This window comes from Podarcis melisellensis (assembly GCF_964234715.1).
Source record: "Podarcis melisellensis genome assembly, chromosome: 18".
Taxonomy (NCBI): domain Eukaryota; kingdom Metazoa; phylum Chordata; class Lepidosauria; order Squamata; family Lacertidae; genus Podarcis; species Podarcis melisellensis.
Window position 1 is genome coordinate 12,307,264 of NC_138536.1, and position 27,378 is coordinate 12,334,641.

The 27,378-nt window shown below is 49.5% G+C and overlaps 1 protein-coding gene across 2 annotated transcripts in view; it reads right to left on the bottom strand.

Moving 5' to 3' along the window:
* Positions 1–89: 89 nt before the first annotated feature.
* The window catches only part of SHD (Src homology 2 domain containing transforming protein D), a 33,730-nt gene continuing 6,441 nt past the window's right edge, over positions 90–27,378 (bottom strand). The window contains exons 3-8 of one of the 2 annotated variants that reach the window (XM_081895720.1): positions 20,488–20,620; positions 16,854–17,081; positions 14,787–14,870; positions 11,953–12,130; positions 6,827–6,946; positions 90–3,291 (exon numbers count right to left, since the gene is read on the bottom strand). In XM_081895720.1, coding sequence (XP_081751846.1) covers positions 3,105–3,291; positions 6,827–6,946; positions 11,953–12,130; positions 14,787–14,870; positions 16,854–17,081; positions 20,488–20,620 — 930 coding nt within the window. In that variant the 3' untranslated portion in view covers positions 90–3,104. The remainder of the gene's footprint in view (positions 3,292–6,826; positions 6,947–11,952; positions 12,131–14,786; positions 14,871–16,853; positions 17,082–20,487; positions 20,621–27,378) is intronic. The other variant, XM_081895721.1, reaches the window with a different exon arrangement.

Below are 27,378 nucleotides of genomic sequence, written 5' to 3' on the forward strand. Positions count from 1 at the left end.
TGCATGGAAAGTTGCCGTCCCCACCCTGGGCTCCATTCCCCTCCTCACAGGGAAAGAGGCCCTCTCAGTGAAGAAGGGTCAGACAGGGCCGTGCGGGTGGAGGGGTTTAATGCAAAGGCAACACCATCGTGGCGAAGAGGAAGGGAGGAAATATATTGCACCAGAACACAGGACAAACAGAGGGAACAGGCCCCCTCCCACACGAGATGCCCAAGGAAACATGGAACAAAGATGGCAGAAATAGCTTGGGAGGGAGGGAGATGACAAGCGCCCCAGCCTGGGACGGGAGAAGCCTCAGTCCTGGGCCACAAACAGCTCTTGTGCTGCCTGCATGGCCAACGTCCAAAGCAGCAGCCCCCACGTCTCCCCTGCACCATGAGGAAGACGAAAGGCGTCATGGAAAGCTTCCTTCTCTTTCCTGCTCCATTTAGCCTGGAGTAGCAACAATTACAAGGCAATCCAATCAGCATCTTACTCTATTTGGAGCAAAAGCGATCAAAGGGTCTTGTGGCACCTGGGCGGCTAACAAATGCACCATGGCAGAAGCTTTCGTGGAGTCAAGCCCACTTTGTCAGATGCCCTTCTGCCTTCTCCGTGAGCAAGACGGCAAAAGGGCAAATGACCCGGGATCTGGCAGCAGGAATGGCAACAGCTAGTGCTTTTACTCTAGGGGAAAAGTTGGTACTGCCAGCACAAATAGGCAGAAAAAAGAACTGGCAAGATCCATCAAGCAGAGAGGACTCTGAAACTGCCCTCAAGGTTGCCCATTATATAGAACAAAGGAACATCAAAGGAACCATATAGCATGCCATGACTTTGAGTTAAATAAAAATGTTGATTAGTATTTTGTGTTAATTAGCAAATGGTGTCCATTATCTTACCAATGCCACACTACCTGTGCTATCAGTGACTGTTTCTTGGGGATGTTTCCTTGCCCAACTCACAAGGAATTAGAAACACACACACACACCTTGAGAACAGAGCATTTTAGAGCTGGTTATGTGATCAAACTCTTGCCAGCTTCCTTGAAAATTTCCAAATGATGACCACTGCAGTCTGGGATGGCTGCTACAACAGGTCCCATAAACAGACAGAGCCTGTGTTTGCAGTCAGCCTCAGGTGGAAGGCATCACTCCCCATCTGCTAGCCTGCCCCTTATATAGAGACCCAAGAGATCACTTTCTGCAGAGAAAGAAAAAAGGGCATTTTCAAGAAAGAAGGGCATTTTCACTGGCCAAGTTTAATTCAAATCCATCCCACCTTCTTTGGGGAAGGTTCTCAGGCAGGGTGGAAGGAGAAAGACCTTGCCCATGTGAAGACCACCTGGTGGAAACCCTCACACACCTGGTTCTCAATTGTAAACTATATGCTGATCTCCGTCAGCAATTTCTAGATCAACTCTGCATCCCCAAATGGAAGCCAGAGTTGGAGGTCATACATTTTCTATTACTGGGGAATGATCAGGAGCTCACCAAATTTAGTGGCTAAATATCTCTGGTTTTTTGTCGTTGAAATACTCTGCAGACGCCTGATCTCCCTGGAGACCTGGAGATGTGACGATAGACTGCTCTGCCTCCTTTCTTTTAGCAAATGTTTTGTGCCACTGGGGAAGTGGTAATTCTATATTGATTCGTTTTGGATGTTTGGATGTGATGCCAATAAAAGGTCTGATGATGTTCATGACTTTCTGAAAGCTTTCTTCACAAAAGCAAGCGGACACACCCAGGCAGACATGGTCTGGTTTCTTCTGAGTGACAATACTAGCCTCATAACACAGGGAGCACCCCTCTATGTAGAGACTGTGGGGGGTTGGGTCAGGAAAAGGAGATGTAAAGGCTATAAATTATGGTGATTCAGAGGTTTAATTTGAACACAAGCTGGATTTGAGTTTGTTCGTATCTCTGGTAACCTGTCTCTTAAATTATGGGTGCTGGCTTATATTATGGGCGCGTGATCCGTATTCTTTTATTGGTACTCTTGCTGTAGGTTTGTCATGGCCTTTGGCAAGAACAATAAACTTATATTGAATTGAATTGAATTTCCGCCTTTATCTGCCTGCCAAGTAAGATTCCCCTTAATGCATCTGACAAAGAGAAAGCTTTGTGCCATGATAAATTTGTCAGCCGCCTAAGGTGCCACCAGACTCTGTGTTTTGCTTTTGCTGAAAGAGCTTGTTACAGAGAGAGGATGGAGCGACTCTGGTCCTTGAGGGAGATCCTGAACCAACAGACAGAAAGAGGCTCCTTCTCAAAAAGGTTTTGAAGCAGAGGCCGACCTGCCAGGGCTGCTGCAGCCACCCATTTCCTGCCTTGCTGGGGGCTGGGTGAGACGGCTTCTGATGTCCTTCCCAAATCAATCAATCCATGTGATCCACTGGGAGTGCCAACAACAACTGGCCACACTAAACGTTACAGGGTAAGAGGGCATTGCTTTTTGGGTGGGACAATCGGAAATATTGCAGGAGTCTGAGCCTGCTGCCAGGTGGAGGCAAATAACAAGCCCTGGGTGCAGGAACCGCCCCCCCCCCCCAATTCTGGCTGCTTTGAGTAATTCAGAAAAACATGAGCTGTGGTTCCTGTGTTGCAGGAGTCCAACTCTACAACTGTGTGAGTCTACAATTGTGTGATTCTACAGCGAGGAGCCTCTGGATAGCAAGATACATTCTGAGATCTCAGGAGGCTCATTCTCCCCTCCCCATGAAGGCAGGATCAGCAGGGTGGACTTTGCTGTGAGGCTGAAACGGGAAACAAAACGGAGAGCAGGCTCTGGGGGCAGCCTCTTCGCTCAGAACCCAGCAAATTGAGACAGAGATAAGCAAGGCCAGTGGTGTCAGGGTACCCAGCAAGTGTGGGGAAGGGCAGGTCACCCCAGGACACCCTTCCCCACTGCTGGAGACGTCGCGGTTGTGGAAGGAGGGCAGGTGGCCGGGTGGTAGACTGCCCATGGTTCTTGCTTAGGAGCAGGAGGGCTCAAAGGGGTGCCTCTCCTCCCGATCTTCTGCACTCCAGACATTCAACATGCCAAGTCTCTTTGGATCAAATGAAAAAGAAAGAATAAAAGAGCAGCCCCTTTGCTCCCACAGCAGCCAGCGGCCAGAGTCCTTTTCACAGAGTCTGAACGGCAACTGGATACAGCAAGGAGAGGTGCTCAGCACCTTTGACGGGCAGCTCTTGAGCCGTGTAGAAATGGATGACTTCGGGGACGCTGTCAAAGGGGGCACTGTTCTGGCCCAAGACATACTTGCTCTCCTTCGTCCGGGTGAATTTCATGTGCATGAAGCCTTGGCTGCTCCTGCCAGAGAGAGGGAGAGGGAGAGGGAGAGGGAGAGGGAGAGGGAGGGAGAGAGAGAGAGAGAGAGAGAGAGAGAGAGAGAGAGAGAGAGAGGGGGGGGGATCAGAGTCCGCATCCCACACTCTGTGCTCACAGCACCCAGCAGCTGAGGATCTTGGGTTTAATTTCACAGGGGGTGTTGGAGGAGGTGCTGGTCCTCATGGCTTTGGAAGCTAAGTCCTGCTTTCATTCCCATAGGAAGCTGCTTTGCTAGACCACTCCCCCCCCCCATGTCTATCTGAAAATACCCTCCAAGTGTCCTGATTTTCCAGAGACAGTCTTGGAACTACAGGAGCCATCCCAGTTTCTGATTTGATCCAGAATGTCCCGCTTTTCCTTTTTCCTCCCTTCCATGTCTTGGAGAACAATTAAAAGTGGTGTGTTTGTGCGCACGCGCAAAAACTAGAGTCCTGTTTAGAAGGAAAATAAGGCACCTACACCAAATGAAAGAAATGGCGAAGTTGGCACACAAGGCCTTTCCTATAATTCTGAAGGAAAATGTCACCAATCCACTTTAAATTCTTAAATGGCAACGCGTCAGCAACCAACCATTTATTAGGAAACATGCGGCGTGTTTATCCCTTTATTATAAATTGTCTATCAGAGGTAAGTCCCACTCCATTCAATGGAGCTTACTCCAAGGTAACAGGGTTAAGACTGGGCAGCCGTACACTGCGGTCCAAAGTCCAAACTCATTCGCACCAAATTCAAAAGGATTTACTCTCCTATTCTATTTTTATCCTAACTTTTTCCCTGACAGGGACTCAAATCAGCTTACCACTAAAAAATTATTTAATTCCATTTATCTGTAGAAGCACAATTCCTTCCCTCGCACATTTTTCCTTTCCCTGCAAGGTTGGTTCAGCAGAGAGGCTGCCCTTGCCTCAAGGTGACCATGTGTGCATATGACGTCTATGCGCGTGGCGAGATGAAACACCGGAGAAGCTTCCTGGTGTAGAATAGGATTGTCCCTATTTTCATCTGAGAAATATTGGAGGGTGGGCACTGACAGGCAAAGGCTCACTGGGATTTTAGCCTGCCCAACTCAGAGATGTCAGGACCAAACTCCTTTACATAAAAAGCACCTGCTCAACAGACTTCCCTATAAAGGAGACCCCAGGTCTCGAGTCTTGGGCTGCAAAAGACAAAACTGGAGGACGTGAATGTTCCCTAACAGAAGGCAGAGGGTGCTGGTGGAAAAGAGCAGATTGCAAGAGTCTGAATTTCAGGAACAGGGCGAATGACATTTCTGCAGCAAGCCGTCCACAGATCATGAGGTGGGGAGGGAATTGGTGCTGGAGGGAGAGAGGCCGTTTTAATGTTACGGGTTTGACAGAGCAGGGAAGGAGATGAAAAGCCGCGTCCACCGCAGTTGACATGGCTGGGTGTGATCAAAGCGCCAAAGGACTCGGGAGGAGAAGGGGGTCGGGGAAGCCTGGAACACCAAGCTCTGACTTTCTGCCGCAGATTATAACTCATCTGTCACTTTGCTTTTCCTCTTCCCCTTCCATTGCAGGCAAGGGATAAATCTTGATGGATTAAGACGCTGCATAATCACGTCAGAGGAAGGGGGTGGGAAGCCTGGCAGAGGGGCTGACCTGGGTCCTGGGTCTGCCCAGAATGAAGCCCAGCTTTAGAGATGCACTGAGATTTCAACCTTCTCCTTTACTTACTATTTTTGCATTTGTATATCCCTTCCTCTTCCTCCAAGGAGCTCAAGGTCAGGTGCCTCATTTAATCTCCACAACGACCCTTGAGAGAAAACAGCGACTGGCCCCCAAAGTCGCCTGGCCAGCTTGGTAGCCAAGTGGAGATTTGTACCCTGGCCTCTCCCAGGCCCTCCCTCTAACCACTGCACTGCACATCGATTTAAAAAGCAAGCATCAAAAAGCATTTAAAGAACATGGATCTTAAGAGAAAGGGTGGCCTCTTCAGTATCAACCAAAGCCACACACACGGAAGAGCCAGGCTGGTGCGCTCCCTCTTGGTGCACGCCGAGCCCATGCGCTTGCACGTGGAGGCCCCAAGCGATGAGTGCTTCATCGTGTTCATGCACAGATCAGAGGGACAGATGTTCTTTGCTCTCTGAACAGCAGGGCTGGCTATCAAATATTTATCCCAGTTCCAGGGAGAGGGGAGGAAAAAGGCTCCCTCGCTCTCCGCTGGGTGGCTTCGGAGCATCCCATAATAGCAGGGCAGCCCCTTTTTGCCCTCTTCACCTTGCGTGTCCCAAGATCACTGGCCTAGTGGGGCGGACATAAAAGTGTCGCCTCTGGACAGACAGCGCCTGTGGTTTTGGTGTATGAATTTCAGGGATTAAATGTCTGGTGTCTTTTCATTTCTTGAACATTTTGGTTGCTTTTACTAATAATAATAATAATAATAATAATAATAATAATAATAATGATTTTTAAAATTATCCCACCCATCTGGATGGGTTTCCTCAGCCACTCTGCACAGCTTACAACATATAAAACACAACAAAACATCAAACATTTAAAAACAAGATATCCTATACAAGCAACAAACAAACCAATAAATCATTAAAACCAACATCATCATCATCATCAACAGTTTGTAGTTATACCCAAATTAAAGTAACTGCCACCCCCAAGTAAACATTTAACCAACACCAGCCCAAGAAAAATGAAACAGAGGAATCAAAATCAGAACTGTCTATAACATTTTGCAACATTTTAGCCAGTTGCCCCACCCAAGCGCTGGTCCAGCCAGGTCCCAGTGGCCTCTCAGGAGCCCCTCTGAGCTGTCCAGGGGGAGTCTGGGCCCCCCAGGCCAGGTGGAAACAGGCCTTGCAGCAGAGAGCAGGCCTTTCTTCCAGCACTCAGGCAGCAGAAAATAGATTCGTTGCTTTAGTCTTTTTGCAAACTGCTTCAAGGTTTATTATTATTATTATTATTATTATTATTATTATTATTATTATTTAGATCAAACAGCATATAATTTTTGTAAACCCAATAGCTTGCATGTTTCTAGTTTATCGCAGCTTTTAATTTTCAGGATGTTTTAGTTGCTTTGTTTGCACACCCTGCCATTTTAGGAGGCAAAACTCCATTTTTCATATTTCTTTCTTTTTTTTTAATCAGACAACATTTAGCTTGTTAAGTCTATGTTTGATGAAAAAGTGCATAAACTGCTTTTGAAAAACCAAAGTATCTCCATTGTGCCTTCTGCAAATGTCAGGAAATGCTAAATCATCAGCACAAGAAAAATAATATTAATATATAATGTACCTGCAAGTACTTGGCAGTCATTCTTTAAGGATTTTGATGTGATTTTACATACCTCTTACCAAGCAAAGCTAAATTAGATCAATTTAACCAGCATATATTTCAGATCCCCAAGTTGTGTTGCAACTTTTTTTTGCAAATCTCATTTTTGGAATTTGAAAGCTGGAAAAGTCAACATGCCCAACTCCTGGAATATTCCTTAAGATCCCAGTTTGGAAAGTGCAGACAGGGAAGAAGATGCCGCTTACCTGAGCGAGAGAGAGTAGTCGTTGCGGCTGGTCTCGCTGTTCCGGACCAGGTAGCTGCCTTCCTTGCAGAGGGTCAGGAGGGATTCTGCATCGGCTCGGCTGATGGTGCCGTGAAACCACCTGGGAGGGGGAGCCCAGCAGCGTCACGGCTTGCAAATCCTCATCCCTTTGCCCAGACCCCCTTCCTCTACCTTTGCTTCTCTTAGCATCCTTTCCAGGGCCAGCTCACCCGTGTGGCAACGTGAGGCAACCGCCTTGGGCGGCAGGACTCCCAGGGGCAGCGGAGCCAGCCTCCAACAGATGCATTGCTTGCTGCTGCTGCTACTGCAGGGGGACCATTGGGGGCTGGATCCTTCTCAGCAACACCCCCACAGTGGTCTCCAGGCAGATAAGAGCCACTGTTGGTCTCCTCTCATCTTTAGGTAAGTAATAGCTGCCCTCCGGGGTCTCCACTCCCACGGCCTTTGATTCACACTTTAACTATCAGGTAAGGTTGACCTGATTCCCCCATGTTCCTGATGGAGATCTTCATTCACCCCGTCTTCCCTGGCGCAGGGAGCATCCTCGCCAAAATATCTTGGGCAGGCCCAGATTCCTCCGTTGGGAGGGACCTTGGAGGTCAGTGGCCTCAGCCAGTGGCAGATGGTCTGTTTGGGAAAACGGGGTACCACCCCACCACCCCAAGACTGGCTCTGCCTCATTATTTTTTATTATTTTATTAAACTTGTATACCACCCTTTATCCACTGTCTCGGGGCAGTTCACAACATAAAAATACAAGATGAAAACACAAAATACGTAACCCACCCCACCCCATAATTCCCTCTCCCCCCACAAACAGGTTTAAAAAGATATTGGCTGTTAATCAGCCCAAGGCCTGGCTGAAGAGGAACGTTTTTGCCTAGCACCCAAAGATAGGTAGTGAAGGCCCCAGGCGAGCCTCCATGGGGAGAGCATCCCACAAGCAGGGAGCCACTGCAGAAAAGGCCCTCTTTCTTGGGTTGCCGCCCTCTTGACCTCTCATGGAGGAGGCACACAAAGGATGACCAGAGGATGATCCAGGGTCCAGCAGAGGCAGTTTTAGAGTAGAGCGACTAGATCAGCCACACTGGGTGCTGTGCCTCAGGGGTTGCTGCAACAATGCTGTAGAATAGGGCATGGGGAGCGAGGGGGGCACATTTTAGTGTCACACAGGACAACGCTGGAACTTGAGAGCCCAAAGTCTGCCACTGGGTCTGGGTAGGTTCATATGGGGAGAGGTGGTCCTTGATGCTTCACAGGTCCAGACCAGCACTTTGAATTGGGCCTGCCTAGAAACTAATGCGCAGCAGTGCAGCCTGGCACTTGATGCTCCAACCATCTTGCCCTGGAGAGCAGCCTGGCTGCTGGATTCTGTGCCGACCTCCCTGTCCTTTAATGCTTGGACTGATACTCTCGAGTTGCATCCTCTTTCCAGCTCCCTCCTCCTCACAGTCTCTCTCAGGTGTCAGTATGAGAAAACCTTTCCCCCCTCTCTCCTAAGGCAAGAACTTGCAGACATGCAGTGAGATGGGATGTTAGAAGATTCAGGACAGAGACAGCAAAGTCCTTCTTCAGGCAGCATATTGTTTAATGATGGACCTCCACCCCGAAGGAGGCAGATGGGCACCACCTTGGGCCGCTTTAAATGAGGATTGGAAAAAGCCATTGCAGGGGTTGGACTGGATGACCCTTGGGGTCCCGCCCAACTCTATGATTCTAAGACGAGAGGTCGCCTTGATTCTCTCCTCTGAGGACAAAGCAGCCAGCAGCCTGGCTGCCGTGTTCTTCTCTGGAACAGTTGGCTTAGAACTAGAATCCCTTTTTTATCCAAGTTGGGCACTTCCTACAATAAACAGTGTGATTGTGTTCTTACTCTATAACATGGGTAGGCAAACTAAGGCCCAGGGACCGGATCCGGACCAATCGCCTTCTAAATCCAGCCCGTGGATGGTCCAGGAATGTGTCCTTTTATTTAAAACGCATCTCTGGGTTATTTGTGGGGCATAGGAATTTGTTCATTTTTTATTTTATTTTCAAAGTATAATCTGGCCCCCCACATGGTCTGAGGGACAGTGGACCGCCCCCTGCTGAAAAAGTCTGCTGAGCCCTGCTCTACAAGCATCTCTCTCTCTGTGAGATTGCAAGAGAAGTGTCACTCTCTGGACAGTTAGCAAAATGAAAGAAGGGCGTCCAGGTAATTGCTAGTGGAGTTTACAGACACGAGGCTCCTAACAGAATCATAGAATTGCAGAGTTGGAGGGGACACAGAGGGTCATCTAGTCCAACCCCCTGCAATGCACGAATCCTGCCCACAACCATCCCTGGGGGGGGGGGCTCAAACCACCATCCTCCTGGCCAGATGCCCTGGTCCTTTGTGCCCCTAATTAAGGCACATGGGGGACGTGATTGGAGGTTTCAGCCCCACCTTCCGTTTCCCCACGGCTGTAGGAGGACAATTTACTGGAGCAGTACATTTTCAATAATTTGGTCAATAGCGGCTAACAAGAAAAATTACCCAGACAAAAATAAATTAAAACATCAACAATATCTAAGAAACATGACAAGAAAGGCAATGATGATAATTCTTTATGATTAGTCAATAGCACTCAGAGGATAATAATGTCCCATTCAGACGGACGGAAATTGTGCGCAAGGGAGACAGGGACTTCTTTTACATCCCACAACCTTGATCTTCAAAGCTAGTTTTGCAGAGCCTGAGAGATTTAACTGAACCCAGCGTGATTATTTTATTTTTTCCTTACTCTTGTTGAGCAACATCAGACACCCCTCCCCCGCCCCAAATGAAATATCCCAAACTGCTTTTGGAACGGCAAAAAGCCACAGAATTAAGTGTAGCCTGGAGAATTCCACTCCCTAAAAAACAGATTTAAAAATAAAGTTCCTAGTCCATAAGGATGTATGCAGCTGGGTGCCCGGGGGGGGGGGCAGGGGATGCTTGAGGAAATTCCAAAAGAGATCCTCCCCCTACAGAGCTTTTCCAAGTCTTTTGGCCTGTAATTCTCTTGCTCAAAGGCCTCTTCTTGCAGAGGCCAATCAGTGCCTTGACTTTGCTGGGGCCCTTTCCTTTTGGGAAAGCTTGTTTTATCAGACAGGCTTGGGTCAAATGAAACAGCATGAATTATGCAAATCAAGCCACTGGGCATCACTTTGCATAATCCTTGCAAGGCACAGGGGTGTCCATCAGTCCGACTGCATTGCTGAACAACAGCAGCAAAGACCTCCCACCACCAGGCCTATGGGATAATCCCCTCCACATGTGTAGAGTTGCACTCTGATTATTCAACGCATCCTGCTCTGTGCCTTGTTTCTGACAGTAATCCTCCTTGGATAACATACTTGGGTCCATTAATTCCAATGGGTCTGCTTGGAGGAGGATTCCGTTTGAGACAATCTTCTAACTCACAAGGTGGAACAAGCCCTCCTGGATCAGGCCAGCCTCCTGCTCTCCCCATGGCCAGCCAGATGCCCCCAACTCTCCCTCCCTGGAGCGCAGCCCCATTGCTGCCTCTGCCTGCGGAGGAAGAGCACATTGCCCCCTCCAGCCATGGAGAGCCCCCTTCTCCACAAACTTCTTTTGAAGCCATTTAGGTTAAGGTGACCAGATTTTTTTCAGTGATTCCAGGGACACTTTTCAACTTCCTGCCAAATAGATGGAGTTTATCAGGGGACTGATTTGTACATCTGGGGACTGTCCCCGGGAACGTCTGGTAACCTTGATTTTGGTTGGTGGCCCCCATGGGGGAAGGACTTTCCTTTGCCCTGAATCTGCCCACGTTCAGCTTCATTGGATGTTTACAAGTTATGGGGGAGGAGGATCCTGGGAACAGGAATTTACCTCTCCCCCCGTTTCCAGGATTTTTTTGGAGGGAGCCAAGTGTTTTCCATGCATTTGCATGGAGTCAGACCCCCTTGAAGCCAAGAAACCAGAGTTCTGACCCCCCATGGGATGATTTTCGGGGGGGGAGGAGTTAGATGAAGACCACCTCAGGACCACCCACCGCTGAGTGAACTACCTTCGACCTGAACAATTTAGGTCAAGGGTACCTCAGTCAGTAGAGCATGAGACCCTTAATCTCAGGGTCGTGGGTTTGAGCCCCACGTTGGGCAAAATATTCCTGCATTGCTGGGGGTTGGGCTAGATGGTCGTTGGGGTCCCTTCCAACTCTACAGTTCTCTGATTCTGTGATCATGAGTTCATCTGCAGGAGCACTGTTGGCCGTTCCCGTTCAATTGGCAAGGCTCAACTGACAACACAATAAACCGAGTCTTTCTTCTCATTGGCTCAGTCCTCTGGAACTCACTGCCACTAGAGTTTCTGTTCCACCAGGTCTACTTAGGAATGCATCTATCCATCACAGTTTGTTAATTTCTGGTTTTAACATTTCTGCTTGGTTTTCGTTGCATAATATGAGGCACAATGATTGCAAGTCACTCTATCTTTTTTGCATAGCAATATTACACTTACTTGCATGCAGACACACATGTGTATGTGTTTATGGCAATCCCCCATCTATGCGCATTTAAGATGTGCATGACTGCACACATGCAGACCACACCAAACCTGGAAGTGACCCAAAAACGTCACCAAAAGGGTTGTAATGGGGTGAGGTGGAAAGGGGTGTTTGCAGGCTTCCCCAATGGTGTTTCAAATATACGTGCCTCAGAACATAACCCCCACTTAAAGGGGGGGGGTTGCCTGTACACACACACACACACACACACACACACACACACACACCATCATGCAGGAAGGCTCCCAATGAACTTTTGATATGTTGCTATTTAAATAATTGCAGTAACTAAAAATTAAACAAAAAAGCAGTATACACAGCCAAAATCTCCCTTACGTAGCATAAATGACTCACAGAATCATAGAAGTGGAGAGTTGGATGAAGCCCCCAAGGGTCATCTAGCCCAACCCCCTTGCTTCCCCTTATACCTGGCACTCCCCTCCAAGGTCCCACAGATCTCCCACAGTCCTTTGCTCCCTGCAACTCTCCTTGCACAAAGAAAGAACATTTGTGCTGACCCACATATGCATTTTTACGCGGGTGTCGTGGCTTGCTGGCACCTCCCATCACTTACGCCTGATTTTCCAAGGGCAGCGAGGGGTCGATGCGCTCCGCAGCAGGAAGGCTGTGCTCAGGGCTCTGCGACCGGACAAACTTGGAGCTCCCTGTCAGGTGTGGGCGCCAATGTTCTTTGTGCGTGGAAGAGGCAGCGGCGAGGGACGTCCATTCCCAGTCTGGGGTCTCAAACTGCACTGTGTGGGGAGTGGAAAGGACCCGTTAGACTGGAGGGTTCAGCTGCTGCCCAATGGATGGTTTTTTTTAAAAAAATAAAAATCCCCCCCAGGTGTAAACAGATAAATCTTCAAACTTGTTTTATTGATTTTACACAAAGCAAAAACATAAGCATTGAATTGTTGTCCAGTATCACAACTTGCATTGCACTGCATGCATTGCACTGCCTGGAGCAGCGCATGAGACTCTTGATCTCAGGGTGGTGGGTTTTGCCTTGGGCAAAAGATTCCTGCACTGCAGGAAGTTGGGCTAGACAGCCCTCATGTCCCTTCCGACTCTGTAGGAATTAAGCAAATGTTATGGAGAAAGTGTGATGTGGTGGTTGAATACAGACACAGGATTTCTTTTCATCACACTGCAGACTGTTTATTAGCTTACCAATGCCAGGATACCTGTGCTATCCGTGATTCTTTCGTGTGAATGATTTCCAGACGACAGATCAAGGTCAAAAGCATACCAACTTAACATCAGAAGAGGCTGCTGGATCAGGCCCAGGGCCCATCTAGCCCAGCTTCACAGTGGCACTCTCCCCTCCTGTGGCTTTCAGTGGAGGCACAAAGAATTTGTCGGTTCCTTTTTTAAAGCCATCTAGGCTGTAATCCTCTCATTGGGCTCTGAAGCCTTTCAGGCCTCCCCGTAGTCAGTGCAGTATTTGTTCAGGAAAGGCCTTCAAATAGCGCGGCACTGTTTTCATTTTCTGTATTTTAACTGATCTCTTATATTGCTCTAATTCTATTCTAGTTGAATTACTTTTCAATGACGATCTCTTAAATGTATTTAGCTGTTTGCATTTACAATGGATGCTCGGGTTGTGAACGTGATCCATGCGAGAGGCACGTTCGCAACCTGCAGTGTTCTCAACCCGCAGCGCCGCGTCTGCGCACGTGCGGGTTGCGATTCGGCGCTTCTGCGCATGTGCAAAGCGTGATTTAGCGCTTCTGCGCATGCGCAAGTGCCGAAACCCAGAAGTAACCCGTTCCGGTACTTCCAGGTTCAGCACGGTGCGCAACCCAAAAATGCGCAACCTGAAGTGTCTGTAACCCAAGGTATGACTGTACTATTTATTTTTTCCCAGCGCTTGATTGTAAAAACAAAACACACTGAAGTTCGCAAAAGAAAACGATAAGATCGAGGAAATTTCACAACCCTGCTTTGAAGCATACAAAAGTTAAAAAGCCCTAAAACAGATTAAAATCATGTCAACTTTCTAAGCGTCTGGGAAGGCGTGTCTGTTTTTAGAAGGCACCTGCCTGATCTCAATGGGCAGGGAGTTCCAAAGGGCAGGCCCTGCCACCCGCCAGGATGGAGCAGAGATTGTGGGCACCTGGAATGGTGCCAATTCCATTTTATCTGCGGCATTTTGTGTAGGCTGCCTTGAGTCCCAGTCTGAGGAAAAGGCAGAATAGCGGCTTCCATAAAAACCAAAAATACAGTAAAATATCACACGTTAAAAACTTCCCTGAACAGGGCTGCCTTAAGATGTCTTCTGAATGTCAGGTAGTTGTTTATCGCTTTGACATTATAATAGAAGAAGAATAACCCTAATTTATCACTGTTTTTAATCCTTCGGTCATATTTTTTGAATTAGTACAGAGCCTGACCTTCTTCACAATGCTAATCTTGGGGTGGGCTTGTGACAGGATGTGGAAAATGCAGGTGGGGGGCCAGTAGCACATGGGACACGCCATGCATCCATGTGCAAACCAGCTGTCATGAATGTGGCAAGCGCAGGAACAGCAGGGAAGAGGGATGGAAGAGAGATGAATCAGAAGAAGAACAAGAGGGAAGACCCTGGAGACAAGGAAACAGACACAGAATGCAGAAAAGCGAGGAGGGGGCATTCATTGGCCCTTTGGAAGCATAGGGACTAGGGCCTTTCAGGGTACCTCCAGGCTGGTGTGGTTGAGGACAGGTGTATTCTCTGGCATGTTCTCGTCTCATAGGAGCCAGTGTGGCCTAGTGGTTAGAATGTCAGACTAGGACCCGGGAGAGACCAGGGTTCAAATCCCCCCTCAGCCATTAAGCTCATTGGGGGCCAATCCCTGCCTCTCGGCCTAACCCACAGGGTCGCTGTGAGGATTAAATGAGGAAGAGAACCACGTGCCCCACTTTGAGCTCCTTTGGGGGAAAGAAGGTGGGTCAGAAGTGCAATCATATAAAATAAATAAGCCAGAGATACTGCAGGAGTGACGGGTTTATTCTGCGTCAGTTGTTGTTCTATGATGCTTCCCCGGTGCAACAAAAGTGGGGCAAAAAAAGAGAGAGAAAGCAGAGGATTTTCGGTCCCCTTGTGAGAAGGCAGCCAGGGGCGCCGTGTCCTTGTTGCCAACACCCTTTTCACAGGTGAAGGCTCCATGCCTTTTCATACCTGAGTGGAAGGCAGAAATTCAGCAGGTGCAGCTTGTCTGCTGGGGAAGCTGCACCCGTTGAACATTTGCCTGCCCTGTGGAATCTTCTGTCTATGTAACAGACAGCAACCCCAGTGCCACTCTAAGCTGGAGTCAAAAATAAACACAGCGCCAGCCAGAGAAGGCAAGAGAGGTGTGCAGGGGGAAAGATGTTTCCAACCCAGGGGAGAGAGGCTGAGGTGGGTAAGAGGTTATAAAAAGACATCACCTTCTGGATCTAGGGATTCCTCTGTGCCCATGAGTTGTCCTACCGGAGGTGGCCAGGGCAAGACTTTATTCTCCTTAATGTCTACTGCAATGGGAGAGTGCATCATGGAGGAGAGGAGAGGAGAGGAGAGGAGAGGAGAGGAGAGGAGAGGAGAGAGAGAGAGAGAGAGAGAGAGAGAGAGAGAGAGAGAGAGAAGGGAGGTGGTCAGGAGGAAGGCCAGGCGAAGGGAGGAGAGATGATGGGAAGAGAGAAGGAAAGGAAGGGCATAAAAAGGGAGGAGTGCAAGTGAGCAGACAGAGAGAAGAGGAAGAGGAGGAGGAGCATGGAGAGAAGAGAAGACCAGGGGAAGGGAGAAGAGGAAAGGAATGCAAGAAGGAAAGGAGGAGAGAGAAGAAATTATGGGGAGAGGAGCATAAGGGGGAAGAGGAGAGAGGGCAAGGAAAGATGAGAAGAAATAGAAGAACAGAATAACAGAGAATAAGAAGGAGCAGAGGAATTCATGGAGACAGGAGGAGAAATTTGGTGGAAAGGTGAGAAAAGAAAGCAGGAGGAGAGGGAAGAGAAGCAGAAAAACATGGTGAGGAGGGAGAGAAGTGTTGAGATGAGAAAGAGGAAGGGAGGAAAGAGACAAAACAGACATGATAAAAAAGAAAAGATCTAATGACGGACAGACAAGGGGAGACAGGCAATTGCCCCCTCAGCCCCCTCCCTTCACAACAGCCATTCTCTGAGTCTTGCCCCCCACTGTTTCCTCAGCTCTTTTTAATGAAATAAGTGCTTTATTTCTGCTTGACACTGCAGAGGACTGGAGGATGCATAATATTTTTAAAATATATAATAATGTTCTTTTTAAAGCTAAAATATTGATGGAGTATCTTATTTTCATTTTTTTTTTAACCTGTTCCTCTTAAGCTGGCAAAACAAAAGAAAAGCCAAAGAAGTTCCTTACAGTTCAGCAATTTGGAGCTCCATTCATAACAAAAGTTTTAAAACTTTTAGAATGCAATTTACATTTTTTGGGCCCCCAAGAGAGTGTGGCCCTAAGCTAGAGCTTGTTTGGCTGGTACGTAAATCCAGCCCTGCTCCCACCCCTCTGGCTCCCCTTCTCTTAGGGAAACCTGCTGGAGGGGGATTGGGTCTGCTCAGTGATACCCTTGAGTCGGGCTCTCCAAAGGTCCTGATTCTCCAGGGACAGACCCAGAATTACAAAAGCCATCCTGGCTTCTGATTTGATCCCAGAATGTCCCTATTTCCTGCTGCTGTTTGGGGAGGAGGATGAGCCAACGCTTATCCCAAGTGACGGGGGGGGGGGCAACTGTGGGGGAGCATCCTGTTGCCTCTCCACGCTCCCCCCCCCCCCCGCATGGTTCCATGACCAGCTTCTGCCCTTGGGCAGCTCGTAGGGGCTGCTGGAAAGTGGTGAGGAGGAGTAAAGGGGGAGCAGAACGGAGTGCGAGGAACCTTGATTTTTTAATAATACAGTGGCACCTCTGGATGCAAACGGGATCCGTTCCAGAGCCCCCTTCTCATCATGAGCAGAATGCAACCTGCGTCTGTGCGTGCACGGGTCGCGATTCGCCAGTTCTGCGCATGCGGGTGACGCCATTTTAAGCGTCTGCGCATGCGTGAGCGACAAAACACAGAAGTAACCCATTCCGCTACTTCTGGGTCACCACATGATGTATCCCAAAAGAACATTACCTGAACCGAATGTAACAATGTGATAGTAATTTTATTATTTGTACCCCACCCATCTGTGCACTCTGAGCAACCTCCAACATATATAAAACCATAATAAAGCGTCTAATGTTGCCTCTTTCTAAAATGTATTTATTGGTGTGCATTTTGTTTTTTGTAAATCTGCAAAGAATAAAAATAAAATCGGGATGAAGCACCGCCTCAGGACGGCGGAGGGTGTGTGTGCGCTGTGTCATTGGTGAAATGGCTCTCGCCATTCTTCTGGTAGGAAATGCTCTGCGGAGGAGGGAAATGAAAAATGGGGGGGTGTCAAGGAGGGCTAGTTTGGGGGGATGCCCCTATTTCCACAGTTGGAGGGTGTGCTCTCACCTGCGAAGGCCCGAGAGATGTGGTTCTTCTTCCACTCCCATGGCTGGTCATACTCGTCGGCCGGCCTCTCGTCGTCCTGGGGCAGCCGGCTCTCTCGGGGCTTGCTGGGGGGCCTGCCCTCCGCGTCAGACTCTGGCTCCTTTTCCTCATAGGGGGTGTCGTACAGCTGCAGCCCAATCCGGGATTTCTTCACCCTTTGCTCATCCCGGTCGCTTTTCCGCTGGAAATCTGGAAGCCGAGACACACAGGATGCAACGAGAATGGAAACAACCACAATAAGATGGCAGTCAGCCAAGTCCTGCTCAGAGTAGATCCATTGAGATGCATGGTTGAACATGACTAATGTGGGTCCATTCACTTCAATGGGTTTACTCTGAGTAGAACTTCGCTGCCTACAACCCAATAATAGCAAGACTGGACAAAAGATTCCTGCATTGCTTCAGGGGTTGGACTAAATGACCCTCGTGGTCCCTTCCAAATCTACAATTCTGTATTTCCAACTGCATCATGCTCAGAGTAGACCCACTGAAATGAATGCACATGACTAACATGGGTCCATTGATTTTTGGTCAGGATGCACACAGCCCTAAAACTGTTCCACGCAGCTACATTTCTTTTTGATCCCAGCTAAACAAGCCAATAATGTAACTTGAGGGAGGGGTATTTCCCCCCCTCCACCTATTCTCAGCTCCCCCGCCAGCCGTGCCCATCCTCACATGGTGGATGGACTCTTCTGCAAGAAGTTGCCAACTTTTTAAATTCCCTTTTCAAATATGATGATGATGATGATGATATTCCCCTTGCTCCTGAGCTTTCTGTCTCTGTAACCCCCTCGCTATTTCAAGGATCTTTCTGTGCCAATGAGGACTAGGAACTTGCACTGGCCAGGTGGCCAATGGAGGTCACATCCCCCACTCCTACACAAGAGCAGCAAGGACGTCAACCTGCTTAAGGCAGATCCTGTCCCAGCCTCATGCTTCCCAAACCAAGTACCATGAACCACGTCCTCCACGGCTGACTATTGGTGGTCTTCTCCCTCTCGCATTAACAGCACAACGCTCTGCATGTCTGCTCAGGAACAACTAGGCGTCATGGATGGCCTGGATGCAGAGGAATGGCGGGAGGAACCAGCTGGGGACACCCCAAGGGAAGAAGGCTCAGAGCCCAGGGAGTGGCGGTGAGACGACAGTGAGTGGTCAGAGGGAGAAGATTGGGAAGAGCAGGTGGCGGAAGCTGAAGAGCCAACAGGCCTTAGTGAGCAGGGAGAATCGGTGGCAGAGAGCAGTCCAGAATCAGAGGCAGAAGCTGAAGCAGGAGAGGCCAGGAGGCAGAGATGACTCCGGCTGCTGAAGAAGCTGGGGGTTTTCTGCTGTATCCCCTCCCCCCCTCATCTCCCAGAGCATGAAGACATATGAAGAGGGCAGAGCAGTGGAAGACAAGATGACGGAACCTTAGGCTGCTGGGGGAGGAGGAAACTTAAAGAGTGGTAGGGAGATGGGGAGTCCTTGCAACTGCTTCATTGGGGCAAGACCTACTGGGACTGAACTTAGAGTTGCCATATTTCAAAAAGTAAAAACCAGGGCACTCCAAAAGTTTTTAAGTTTTTGTTGTTGCTGTTGTTGTTTTACAAAAACACACACAAAAACCATGGTTTTTGAAATCTCAGTAAAGTCTGGACATATGGCAGCCATACTGAACTGTTTTGTTTCTTTGAATGAAGAGTTGACTTCTCTGATATCGGGTACTTTGTTGTTTTATTGCTGACCCAGGCCTGCCTCCAGCTCCTGACACCAGGACTGCCAGGTCAGGAGCATCGCGGAACCTAACTTGAGACGTAGGGACGGCCTGGGGTGGTGTAATGGGGCAGTCCCTGGTGACGCTTCCTCTGCCCTTCTTCTGCCCTGGAGACAGAGGTTAATTGGGAGAGAGGAGGAGGGCAGACACCCCCACCCCGCACACTTTCCCCAGAGAATCTAATCCAGAGCCTCTCCCAGACCCTGAGATTCCACGTGAGGCAGGCCCCACGCCAGGTAAGTGTGCACTCTCATAACCTTCTTGTCAGGAGCAGGCCAGCAGGAAATCAAGCTGTGCAAGCTGGAGCTACCGTATTTTTCGCACCACAGGACGCACTTTTCCCCATCCAAAAATGAAGGGGAAATGTGTGTGTGTCCTATGGTGCGAATGCAGGCTTTTGCTGAAGCCTGGAGAGTGAGAGGGGTCGGTGCGCACCGACCCCTCACGCTCTCCAGGCTTCACACACCTCTGGGCTCCCGCTGCTTGCGGAGAGTTGCCAGCATGCCGAAGCCTGCGCGCGCTGAGCTCAGCGCGCCCAGGCTTCGAGGACCTCTCCGCAAGCAGCGGGAGCGCTCCCACGGCCTACAGAGAGCTGCCTGTTTGGGGGCTGGGGTCGGGGGAAGCTCGAGCTTCCCCCGCCCCAGCCCCGCGCCTTGGGGGGGAAATAATTTCCCCCCCTTTATTTCCCCCCCCAAAAACGGTGCGCCCTATGGTCTGGTGCGCCCTATGGTGCGAAAAATACGGTAACTCTTTATTAGCAGGATCTGCACAGGAGTGTCAGCAGCTAATCCCCAGCAGCTCTTGCCCCCATGAAGCAGCTGCAGAGACTGACAGCCCCCCTCCCCCACAGCTGCCTAAGTCCCCTTCTCTCTAGGGCTTTCCCCAAGCTAATGAAAGTGGCCCCCGCCTGCCACCTGCCACTGCTCCCCGCTGTTTATGTCTCTCCTGGTTCTGGGGGTCGGTGGGGAGAGGAGCTTGTCCCAGCAGAATGGAGACTGTGCAACAGCCAGACTCACCTCTGCTACCTGGCCTCTCTCTGCCAAAGACTCTCTGCTGACTGAGCCCCGTTACCTCTTCAGTTTCTGACACCTCCTGGGGTTTTCTCCCTCTCACCACTCCCTCTGACCACGTAGGGAGACCATTGATCCCCTGCTGGTGAGGCTCACTGACCTCCCGGAAAAGCAAAAAATTGACCTTTTCCTGTTAGGCAAAGATCAAAAGATGACCCAGATGATTGCCAGATTCTGTGTACAGATCTGTAGGTGCAGACCATCCCCCAACCCAAACTAGTTCGTTAAGAAAATCCCCAAACTGGGTTCCATGGGTGACTCAGGGTCATCTCTCTGTGGTAGCTTATCTTAAAGTTTTAAGTGTCTATACGCTTATCGCATTTATAAATCTCAAATTTATTGTTGTACATTGTTTTAAATGTTTGCTTTCCTTCTGGGATTGTTCCCCCAAGTGTGTTTTATAAGGTGGTCTCCGACCGTAATATCTATCTATCTATCTATCTATCTATCTATCTATCTATATCTTCCTCTGCACTCCCTCCCACCACAAAGCCCTTGAGGTGGAGGGGAAGGGGGAGGGCGGAGGGCGGCAGGTGCCCCAGATAGTCTGCAGCCGGGCTGAAGCTTGCAAGCTCCTTGCACGACCACCATGCACATCACCATCATCTTAAAGGGGCTCTTGTTCACCTGGAAATTAAACCCTTCCTCTGCAAACCTGGAGACATCAGGTCAGCCCTGAAGCTCTGGCAGCCCTGGGAATGACTCCCACTGGTCCCAGTGGGGCTTCCTTCCAGGAAAGGGGACCCAGCACTGCAGCTTAAATGACTCACCAACAACCACCTTCTGGGCATCGTAAGGTTCCATGTAGCCGTTGTTCTCAGACTCGGCCTCCTCCTCCTCCTCCTCCTCTTTTGGCTCCCGGTGGGCGTCAAAGGGATCTGAGTATTCACTCTCTCCAGGGGCCTACGGAGAAGGAAACATGGATGGCACAGACCACCTGGCTTCTTAGACCAAAGGTTCCCAACCTTTCTTTGGTCTAGTAACCTCGTCACCCAAAAAAAGTTTGCAAAATGCTGCTGATGTGGGAAGTGACATAGGAGGCCACTTCACAGGCACGGGCCAATCGGTGCAACCTCTGGTGCGAGGGAAGGTCCCGGTGCAAAAAGTGGGTGGAGGAACAATGTAAATCTTCCTTTTGTACCATAGGCTGGTTTCTACACACACCTCAAGCTTGTTTTCTGCAGCTCCGGAGGGCCGGTCTCGAACCAACAGATTCAAATCACAAGAAAGGAATTTCTGACTAAACACTAGGAAGAACTTCAGAGCCATTTGGCAGTGGAATGGACTCCCTCGCGGTGGATGCTCCTTCACTGGAGGCTTTTAAGCAGAGGTGGGGGCCCAGGGATCTTCAGCTAGGATTCCTGCATTCCAGGGGGTTGGAACCTTCCAACTCTACACTTCTATAAGTGTAAGTTTATAAAATTAGGCATGGCATGGGAAAAGTGGATAAATAAACTTTTCTATTTATTATTTACTGACTTTATATAGTGCCCTATACCCTCAGGTCTCAGGGCGGTTCTGTGTCTCTCATAACACGAGAACTCCTGGACATCCAACGAAGCAGAAGGAAGATTCAGGACAGACAACAGGAAGAACTTCTTCATGCAGCACCGTTAATCTATGGAACTCACTCCCACAGGAGGCAGCGGTGGCCATGATCTTCGGTGCCTTTGAAAAAGAATTGGATAAATTCATGGCAGACAGGGCCGTCGCCAAGTGCTCTTGCACCCGCGTCCTGCTTGAGGGCTCCCAAAGCCATCTAGTCGGCCACTGCAAGGACAGGATGCTGGGCTAGATGGGCCCTTCCTGTGTTCTGATGTTGGTGGCGAGTGGTTTGCCCTACAGCCACGCTTGTGGCAAAAATGGCATTGGGCAGGATCTCCCCACAGTTACTGGGGACAGCGGCTGTTGAGCTCCCCTCCCGCTTGCGCATTGGTCACTGTGAGAGCAGAATGCTCCCACCCATTGGGCCTGATCCAGCACGGCTCTTCTCATGTCCTTGAATGCAGCCAGTTTGGCTTTACAGATGAATAATTTCTCCCCTGCTGGGATGAGCGGTTTTTGCAGATTCCAGGAACAGGGTTGCTCCTTCTCCTTCTCCCTGGAGGGCTCCCCCCCTCTCCCCCTCCTGCAACGATGATGCACTCTTCTCCTTTTGTCCTAATTGCTGTTGTCCCCACCACTGCATTAGATGCGCTCAAACAGCCCGCAGAGAGGTAATGTTTTGAGAAGCAGCAGGGAAGCAAATGAGACAGGCGTATGGAAATAAGCTCTCAGCCTCTCCTCAAAGCAATTACCCTGTTCCTACCCTTTCGTGCGTGCCAATTGAGTGGCGCATAAAGGTGCTCGACTGACGGGAGAATTGTGGGGAGGGGAGAAAGGAAACATCCCCTCCATGCCTGCCACAGAGGATGATGTGCAATGTTTGGACTGCAAAATGACAGGGGTTATCCTTTGCCACTCGCTTCTCCTTGTGAGAGCCCCGGAGCAAACATAGGAACATTAGATCCTGCCTGATACTGAGTCAGACCATTGGTCTGTCTTGCTCAGTCTCGTCTACGCTCACCGACTCTCCAGGGATTCGGGGGGGGGGGACATTCCCTGTTTGGAGATGGGGGGTTTGAACAGGGGACCTTCTGGGTGCAAAACACATGCTGTGCCACTGAGGTTTGGCATCTCCCAAAGCGATATTCAAGGGGCAAGACACTGTTTGGCAGGCAGGCAGGCAAGGTGTTCAAAGATTTGGTCCCGCACTGACCTTAAGGAGATTTGCCAGGAATCGTCATCATCCGATGATTGTCAAATGATTTAGTCATTGTTTAGGTCACCATGACATAAATAAAACAATGTTCTGAAGGAGACCTTTAGTTTTAGACAATGCACACCCGAGTCTCAACAGACAGCATCTGGGAAGAGGACTTCCATCCCATGGGAGGTGGGAAAGTGTGACGTGTGCCTTCCAAAAGAACCTAAGAATAGCGTTTCCATTTCAGAAGCATACCAGAACCTGAGCTTTCAGGGCCCAAACCCGAGCCTGGTGATGTCACACCCATAACGAACGAATGCACACCCATAATGCTCTCTTCCTTTTGAGCCCAGCCCAGCTATTTTTTCTTCCTCTGCGTGCCCTCCAACCACTAAGCCTTGGAGACGGAGGTTAATTGGGAGAGGAGAGGAGCGGGGAGGGGGAGGGGACACCCCAAGGGTCTATGCAATAATCTGCAGCATCATGCACAGTCTTCTTGATACCTTTTTTAAAAAGCATTCTCATCCACCTGGAAATTCAGGCCCTGCACCTGCCACTAGGAGTGGGCCTGTCAACCTGGAGACTTCTGGCCATCCCTGGAGGTCTAGTAACCCTACCTAGGGAGGTAAGAGGAGCCTGTCTAGGGCAGCACCTCATTTCTGCCAGTGGCCTTTGAGAAACTCATAAGCAAAGCATGAGTGTCAAGTAAGGACATAGAAACACAAGAGCCTGCTGGGTTAGGGCAATGGCCCATCTGGTCCAGCAGCCTGTTCTCACAGGGGCAGCCAGAGTCCTCATGCAGGACCGAAGCGTGAGAGCAACACTCTCCCCTCCTGCAACTGGGATTCAGAACTGATGCTGCTTCTGACTGTGGAGGGAGAGCTCAGTCACTGTGGCCAGTAGCTGCTGACACCCTTCTCCCACCCCCAGCCCCCTCCCACTCATGGTCTCCATTCACTGGTCTTCAGAGATGTATGTGGCCTCTGACACTAGAGGAAAGAAGAAGAAGAAGAAGAAGAAGAAGAAGAAGAAGAAGAAGAAGAAGAAGAAGAAGAAGAAGAAGAGGAGGAGGAGGAGGAGTTTGGATTTGATATCCCGCTTTATCACTCCCCTTCAGGAGTCCCAAAGCGGCTCACATTCTCCTTTCCCTTCCTCCCCACAACAAATACTCTGGGAGGTGAGTGAGGCTGAGAGACTTCAGAGAAGTGTGACTGGCCCAAGGTCACCCAGCAGCTGCAGGTGGAGGAGCGGAGACGCAAACCCGGTTCCCCAAATTAGGAGTCCACCGCTCTTAACCACTACACCACACTGGTAAAAAGGTAACGGTAAAAGACTCCTGGACAGTTAAGTCGAGTCAAAGGCGACTATGGAGTTGCACCGCTCATCTCGCTTCAGGCCAAGGGAGCCGCCGTTTGTCCACAGACAGCTTTCTGGGTCATGTGGCCAGCATGACTAAACCGCTTCTGGTGCATGGAGGACCATGAGGAGTGCCAGAGAGCACGGAAACGTCGTTTACCTTCCTGCCGCAGTGGTACCTATTTATCTACTTGCACCGGCATGCTTTTAAACTGCTATGTTGGCAGGAGCTGGGGCACAGCAAGGGGAGCTCACCCCATCGCAGGGATTTGAACCACCCACCTTCTGATCAGCAAGCCCAAGAGGCTCAGTGGTTTAGACCACAGCGCCACCCGCGTCCTGGCACTAGACGTACTACATGTCCATCACTACCTTCCTCCTCCAAGAATTCCTCTAAGCCCCTCTCAAAGCCATCCAGGCTGGTGGCCATATATCTTGCGGAAGAGAATTCTACCGTCTGTCTGTGCACTGGGTGAAGAAGTCATTTCGCCCTGAAACTTCAATGCATGACCCCACTGGGTCCTAGTAGGATAAGAAAGGGAGATAAATGCCTCTTTATTCACCTTCATGGTGTCCTGAATGATTTTACCTGCCTCTTTCTGCCCCTCCTTCCTCACCTCTTTTCCAAACTGAAAAGGCCCTCGTGTTGCCCCTCTTCCCACTGGGGAGTCCCTCCCCCCCCTGCATCATTGTGGCCGCCCTTTTCTGAACCTTTTCCAGCTCTGCAATCTCTTTTTTGAGGAGAAAAAGGCCAGAACTGAAGACACAGTATTCCAAATGCAGCAGCGCCACAGATTTGTATTAAGGGAATTAGGATATTGGCAGTTTTATTTTCGATCCCCTTCCTAAGGAGCGAGGCATCCGACATCCCTGGATTTGTAAGGACTTAACCTTCCTGTCTCTGCTGTAGATTTTGCTCCCTCCTTTCCCCCAAAATGTATTGGGCTCTTTTATTTTCTTTTTCTTACAGTCCACATTTCATCTTATATAATGTTTGCTTTTGGGGCTGCCGGATTATGTGAATTGCCTTTGTGTTAAAATTATTTACAAATAGAAAAGACAATAAAAAGAAGTTTTAGAAAACAAACACTGCTGCCAGGTTCATTGGAGCGCCTTTTAAAAACTGATCAATAGATTTTGAAGCAGTTAAATTAATCAGCTAAACGCTGCAGTCCTAATTTCCTTGCTACACCACAGCTTCTAAAATAGGAGCTGCCATTGCCATAGGGAGAAGAGTAGATCGCAGCCTAAAGGAGCTAGATTGATTTTCTTCCTTAGAGGACTGGAAAAGTAAGGTCTTGTGGCACTTACCCAACCTCCTGTCTCGGGGGGGGGGGGGGAGAAACAGGTTCAGCAGGCTTATGTGTTGTTTCCCAAAACCTCCACAACCTGTTTCCCCCAAAGAATACTGGAACTGTGGTTTGTCAAGGGTGCTGGGAACTGCAGCTCTCGGAGGGGTAAACTACAGTTCCCAGGATCCACATGTGGTGTGGATGCAGACCAGGTATGGAGACTCTCCAGATGTTGCCGGACTGAGCCCCAATTCCCATGAGCCCCAACACACCTGGAAGGAAGAAGTCAGACATCTGGAAGGCCACAAGTTTCTCCATCCCTGCTTTAGAGTAAGAATTCGCAGAATACTCCATGTCTTTTTAGAAAAGGTGAAAGGCTGCGTGGACAGAGAAGGCCTTGCAAACTCACTCCTCTCTCTTTTGGACCATGTTGCAGATTTTCTTTCCTCAGTGACCACTCGAATCACCAAGTCAGGAGCATCCAGGACCCTACGATTTCAGGGCCAAAACCTGGGACTTTGGCGAGACTGCTGGCGGCGTCATGGAGGAAGGTCCACACACACTTTGCAACCCTCTCCTCCTCTGGAGCCCAGTTCTTTTCCTGTGCTCACTCCCACTACTAAGCTCCGGAGACGGAGGCTCATTATGACTCCTCCTACCCCCATGAGAGAGTTTCCCCCACGAGAGAGCTTTCCAAACTTTTCATGTTGGTGACACACTTTTGAGATTTGCATCATTTCGTGACACAGCCATTCAGTTTCACCAGTAAACTGGAGGTTAAACCAACCCCTTTCTAGCCCCTGGAGGAGTGCAGGGAGCATTTGTGCAACACACCTAACACACTGCAGCCAACACACTAAGGTGTTGCAACACACAGTTTGGAAAGCTCAGGTCTAGGCAATAATTTGCAGCCAGTTCCTATTGGGCTGAAGATTGCAAACTGCACATACATCCTTCTTGAGGATGATAATGATGATAATCTCACCCATGTGGAGATTCAGACCACTAACTTGGGGTGGCCAGGCAAAACTGGAGCCTCCAGGTCAGTCCTGAAGGTCTAGCCACCCCTCTCCCCTCCCCAGCTCACGATGTGCTTGCCTGCCTTTGCTAACAATAATGGGTTCAATGCCATTTATATGCATTATATCTAACGAAGGAACTGTTGTGAGTGAAGGGCCCAAGGCCTCCACTGACATTTTAATTAAAAGTGGAGGGCAGGGCCAGTAATGTTCCTTGCAAGTTAAGAAGCCGGTGTTTGAGAAGGTGATCAAAGCGGGCGCCAATCCTGGCCCAACTGCGCTGGCTGCCAATTAGTTTCCGGGCCCAATTTGAAGTGCTGGTTTGAACCTCAAGGACCGCCTCTCCCCATATGAACTGATCCTGCCATCATCCTCCGAGGCCCTTTTCCAGGTGCCTCCTCCACAAATTGTCTGGAGAGAACAGGGCCTTTTCCACAATGGCTCCCCATTTGTGGAATGATCTCCCCAAGGAGGTTCGCCTTTGGCTGATTGACAACTGATGCCCTTTTGAATGTGATGTGGAAGGGGGAATTATTGGTTTGTTTTGGTTCATATTTTCCTTATATATTTTGTGTTTTTTCATATTGTAATTTTACGTTGTGGACCACCCTGAGATCTGCAGGTACAGTGGACACTCAGGTTGCGAACGTAATCCGTGTGGGAGGCACGTTTGCAACCCGCAGTGCCGCGTCTGCGCACCCAAGGGTCGTGATTCAGCGCTTCTGTGCATAGCGCGATTTAGTACTTCTGCGCATGCGTGAGACCAAAACCTGGAAGTAACCTGTTCTGGTACTTCCAGGTTCAGTGCGGTGCACAACCCGAAAACACACAACCTGAAGCGTCTGTAACCCGAGGTATGAGTGTACAGTGGTACCTCGGGTTAAGTACTTAATTCATTCTGGAGGTCCGTACTTAACCTGAAACCGTGCTTAACTTGAAGCACCACTTTAGCTAATGGGGCCTCCTGCTGCTGCTGCACCGCCAGAGCACGATTTCAGTTCTCATCCTGATGCAAAGTTCTTAACCCGAAGTACTATTTCTAGGTTAGCTTGTGTGCTTCCTCCTCATGGAATCATAGACATACAGAACTGGAAGGCACCCTGAGAGTCCTCCACTCCAACCCCCACAACGCAGGAATGTCAACGGAAGCATCCATGACCGATGGCCACCCAACCTCTGCCTGGAAACCTCCAGCAACGGAGAGTCCACCACCTTTGAAGGTTGTCTCTTCCACTGCCAGGCGGCTGC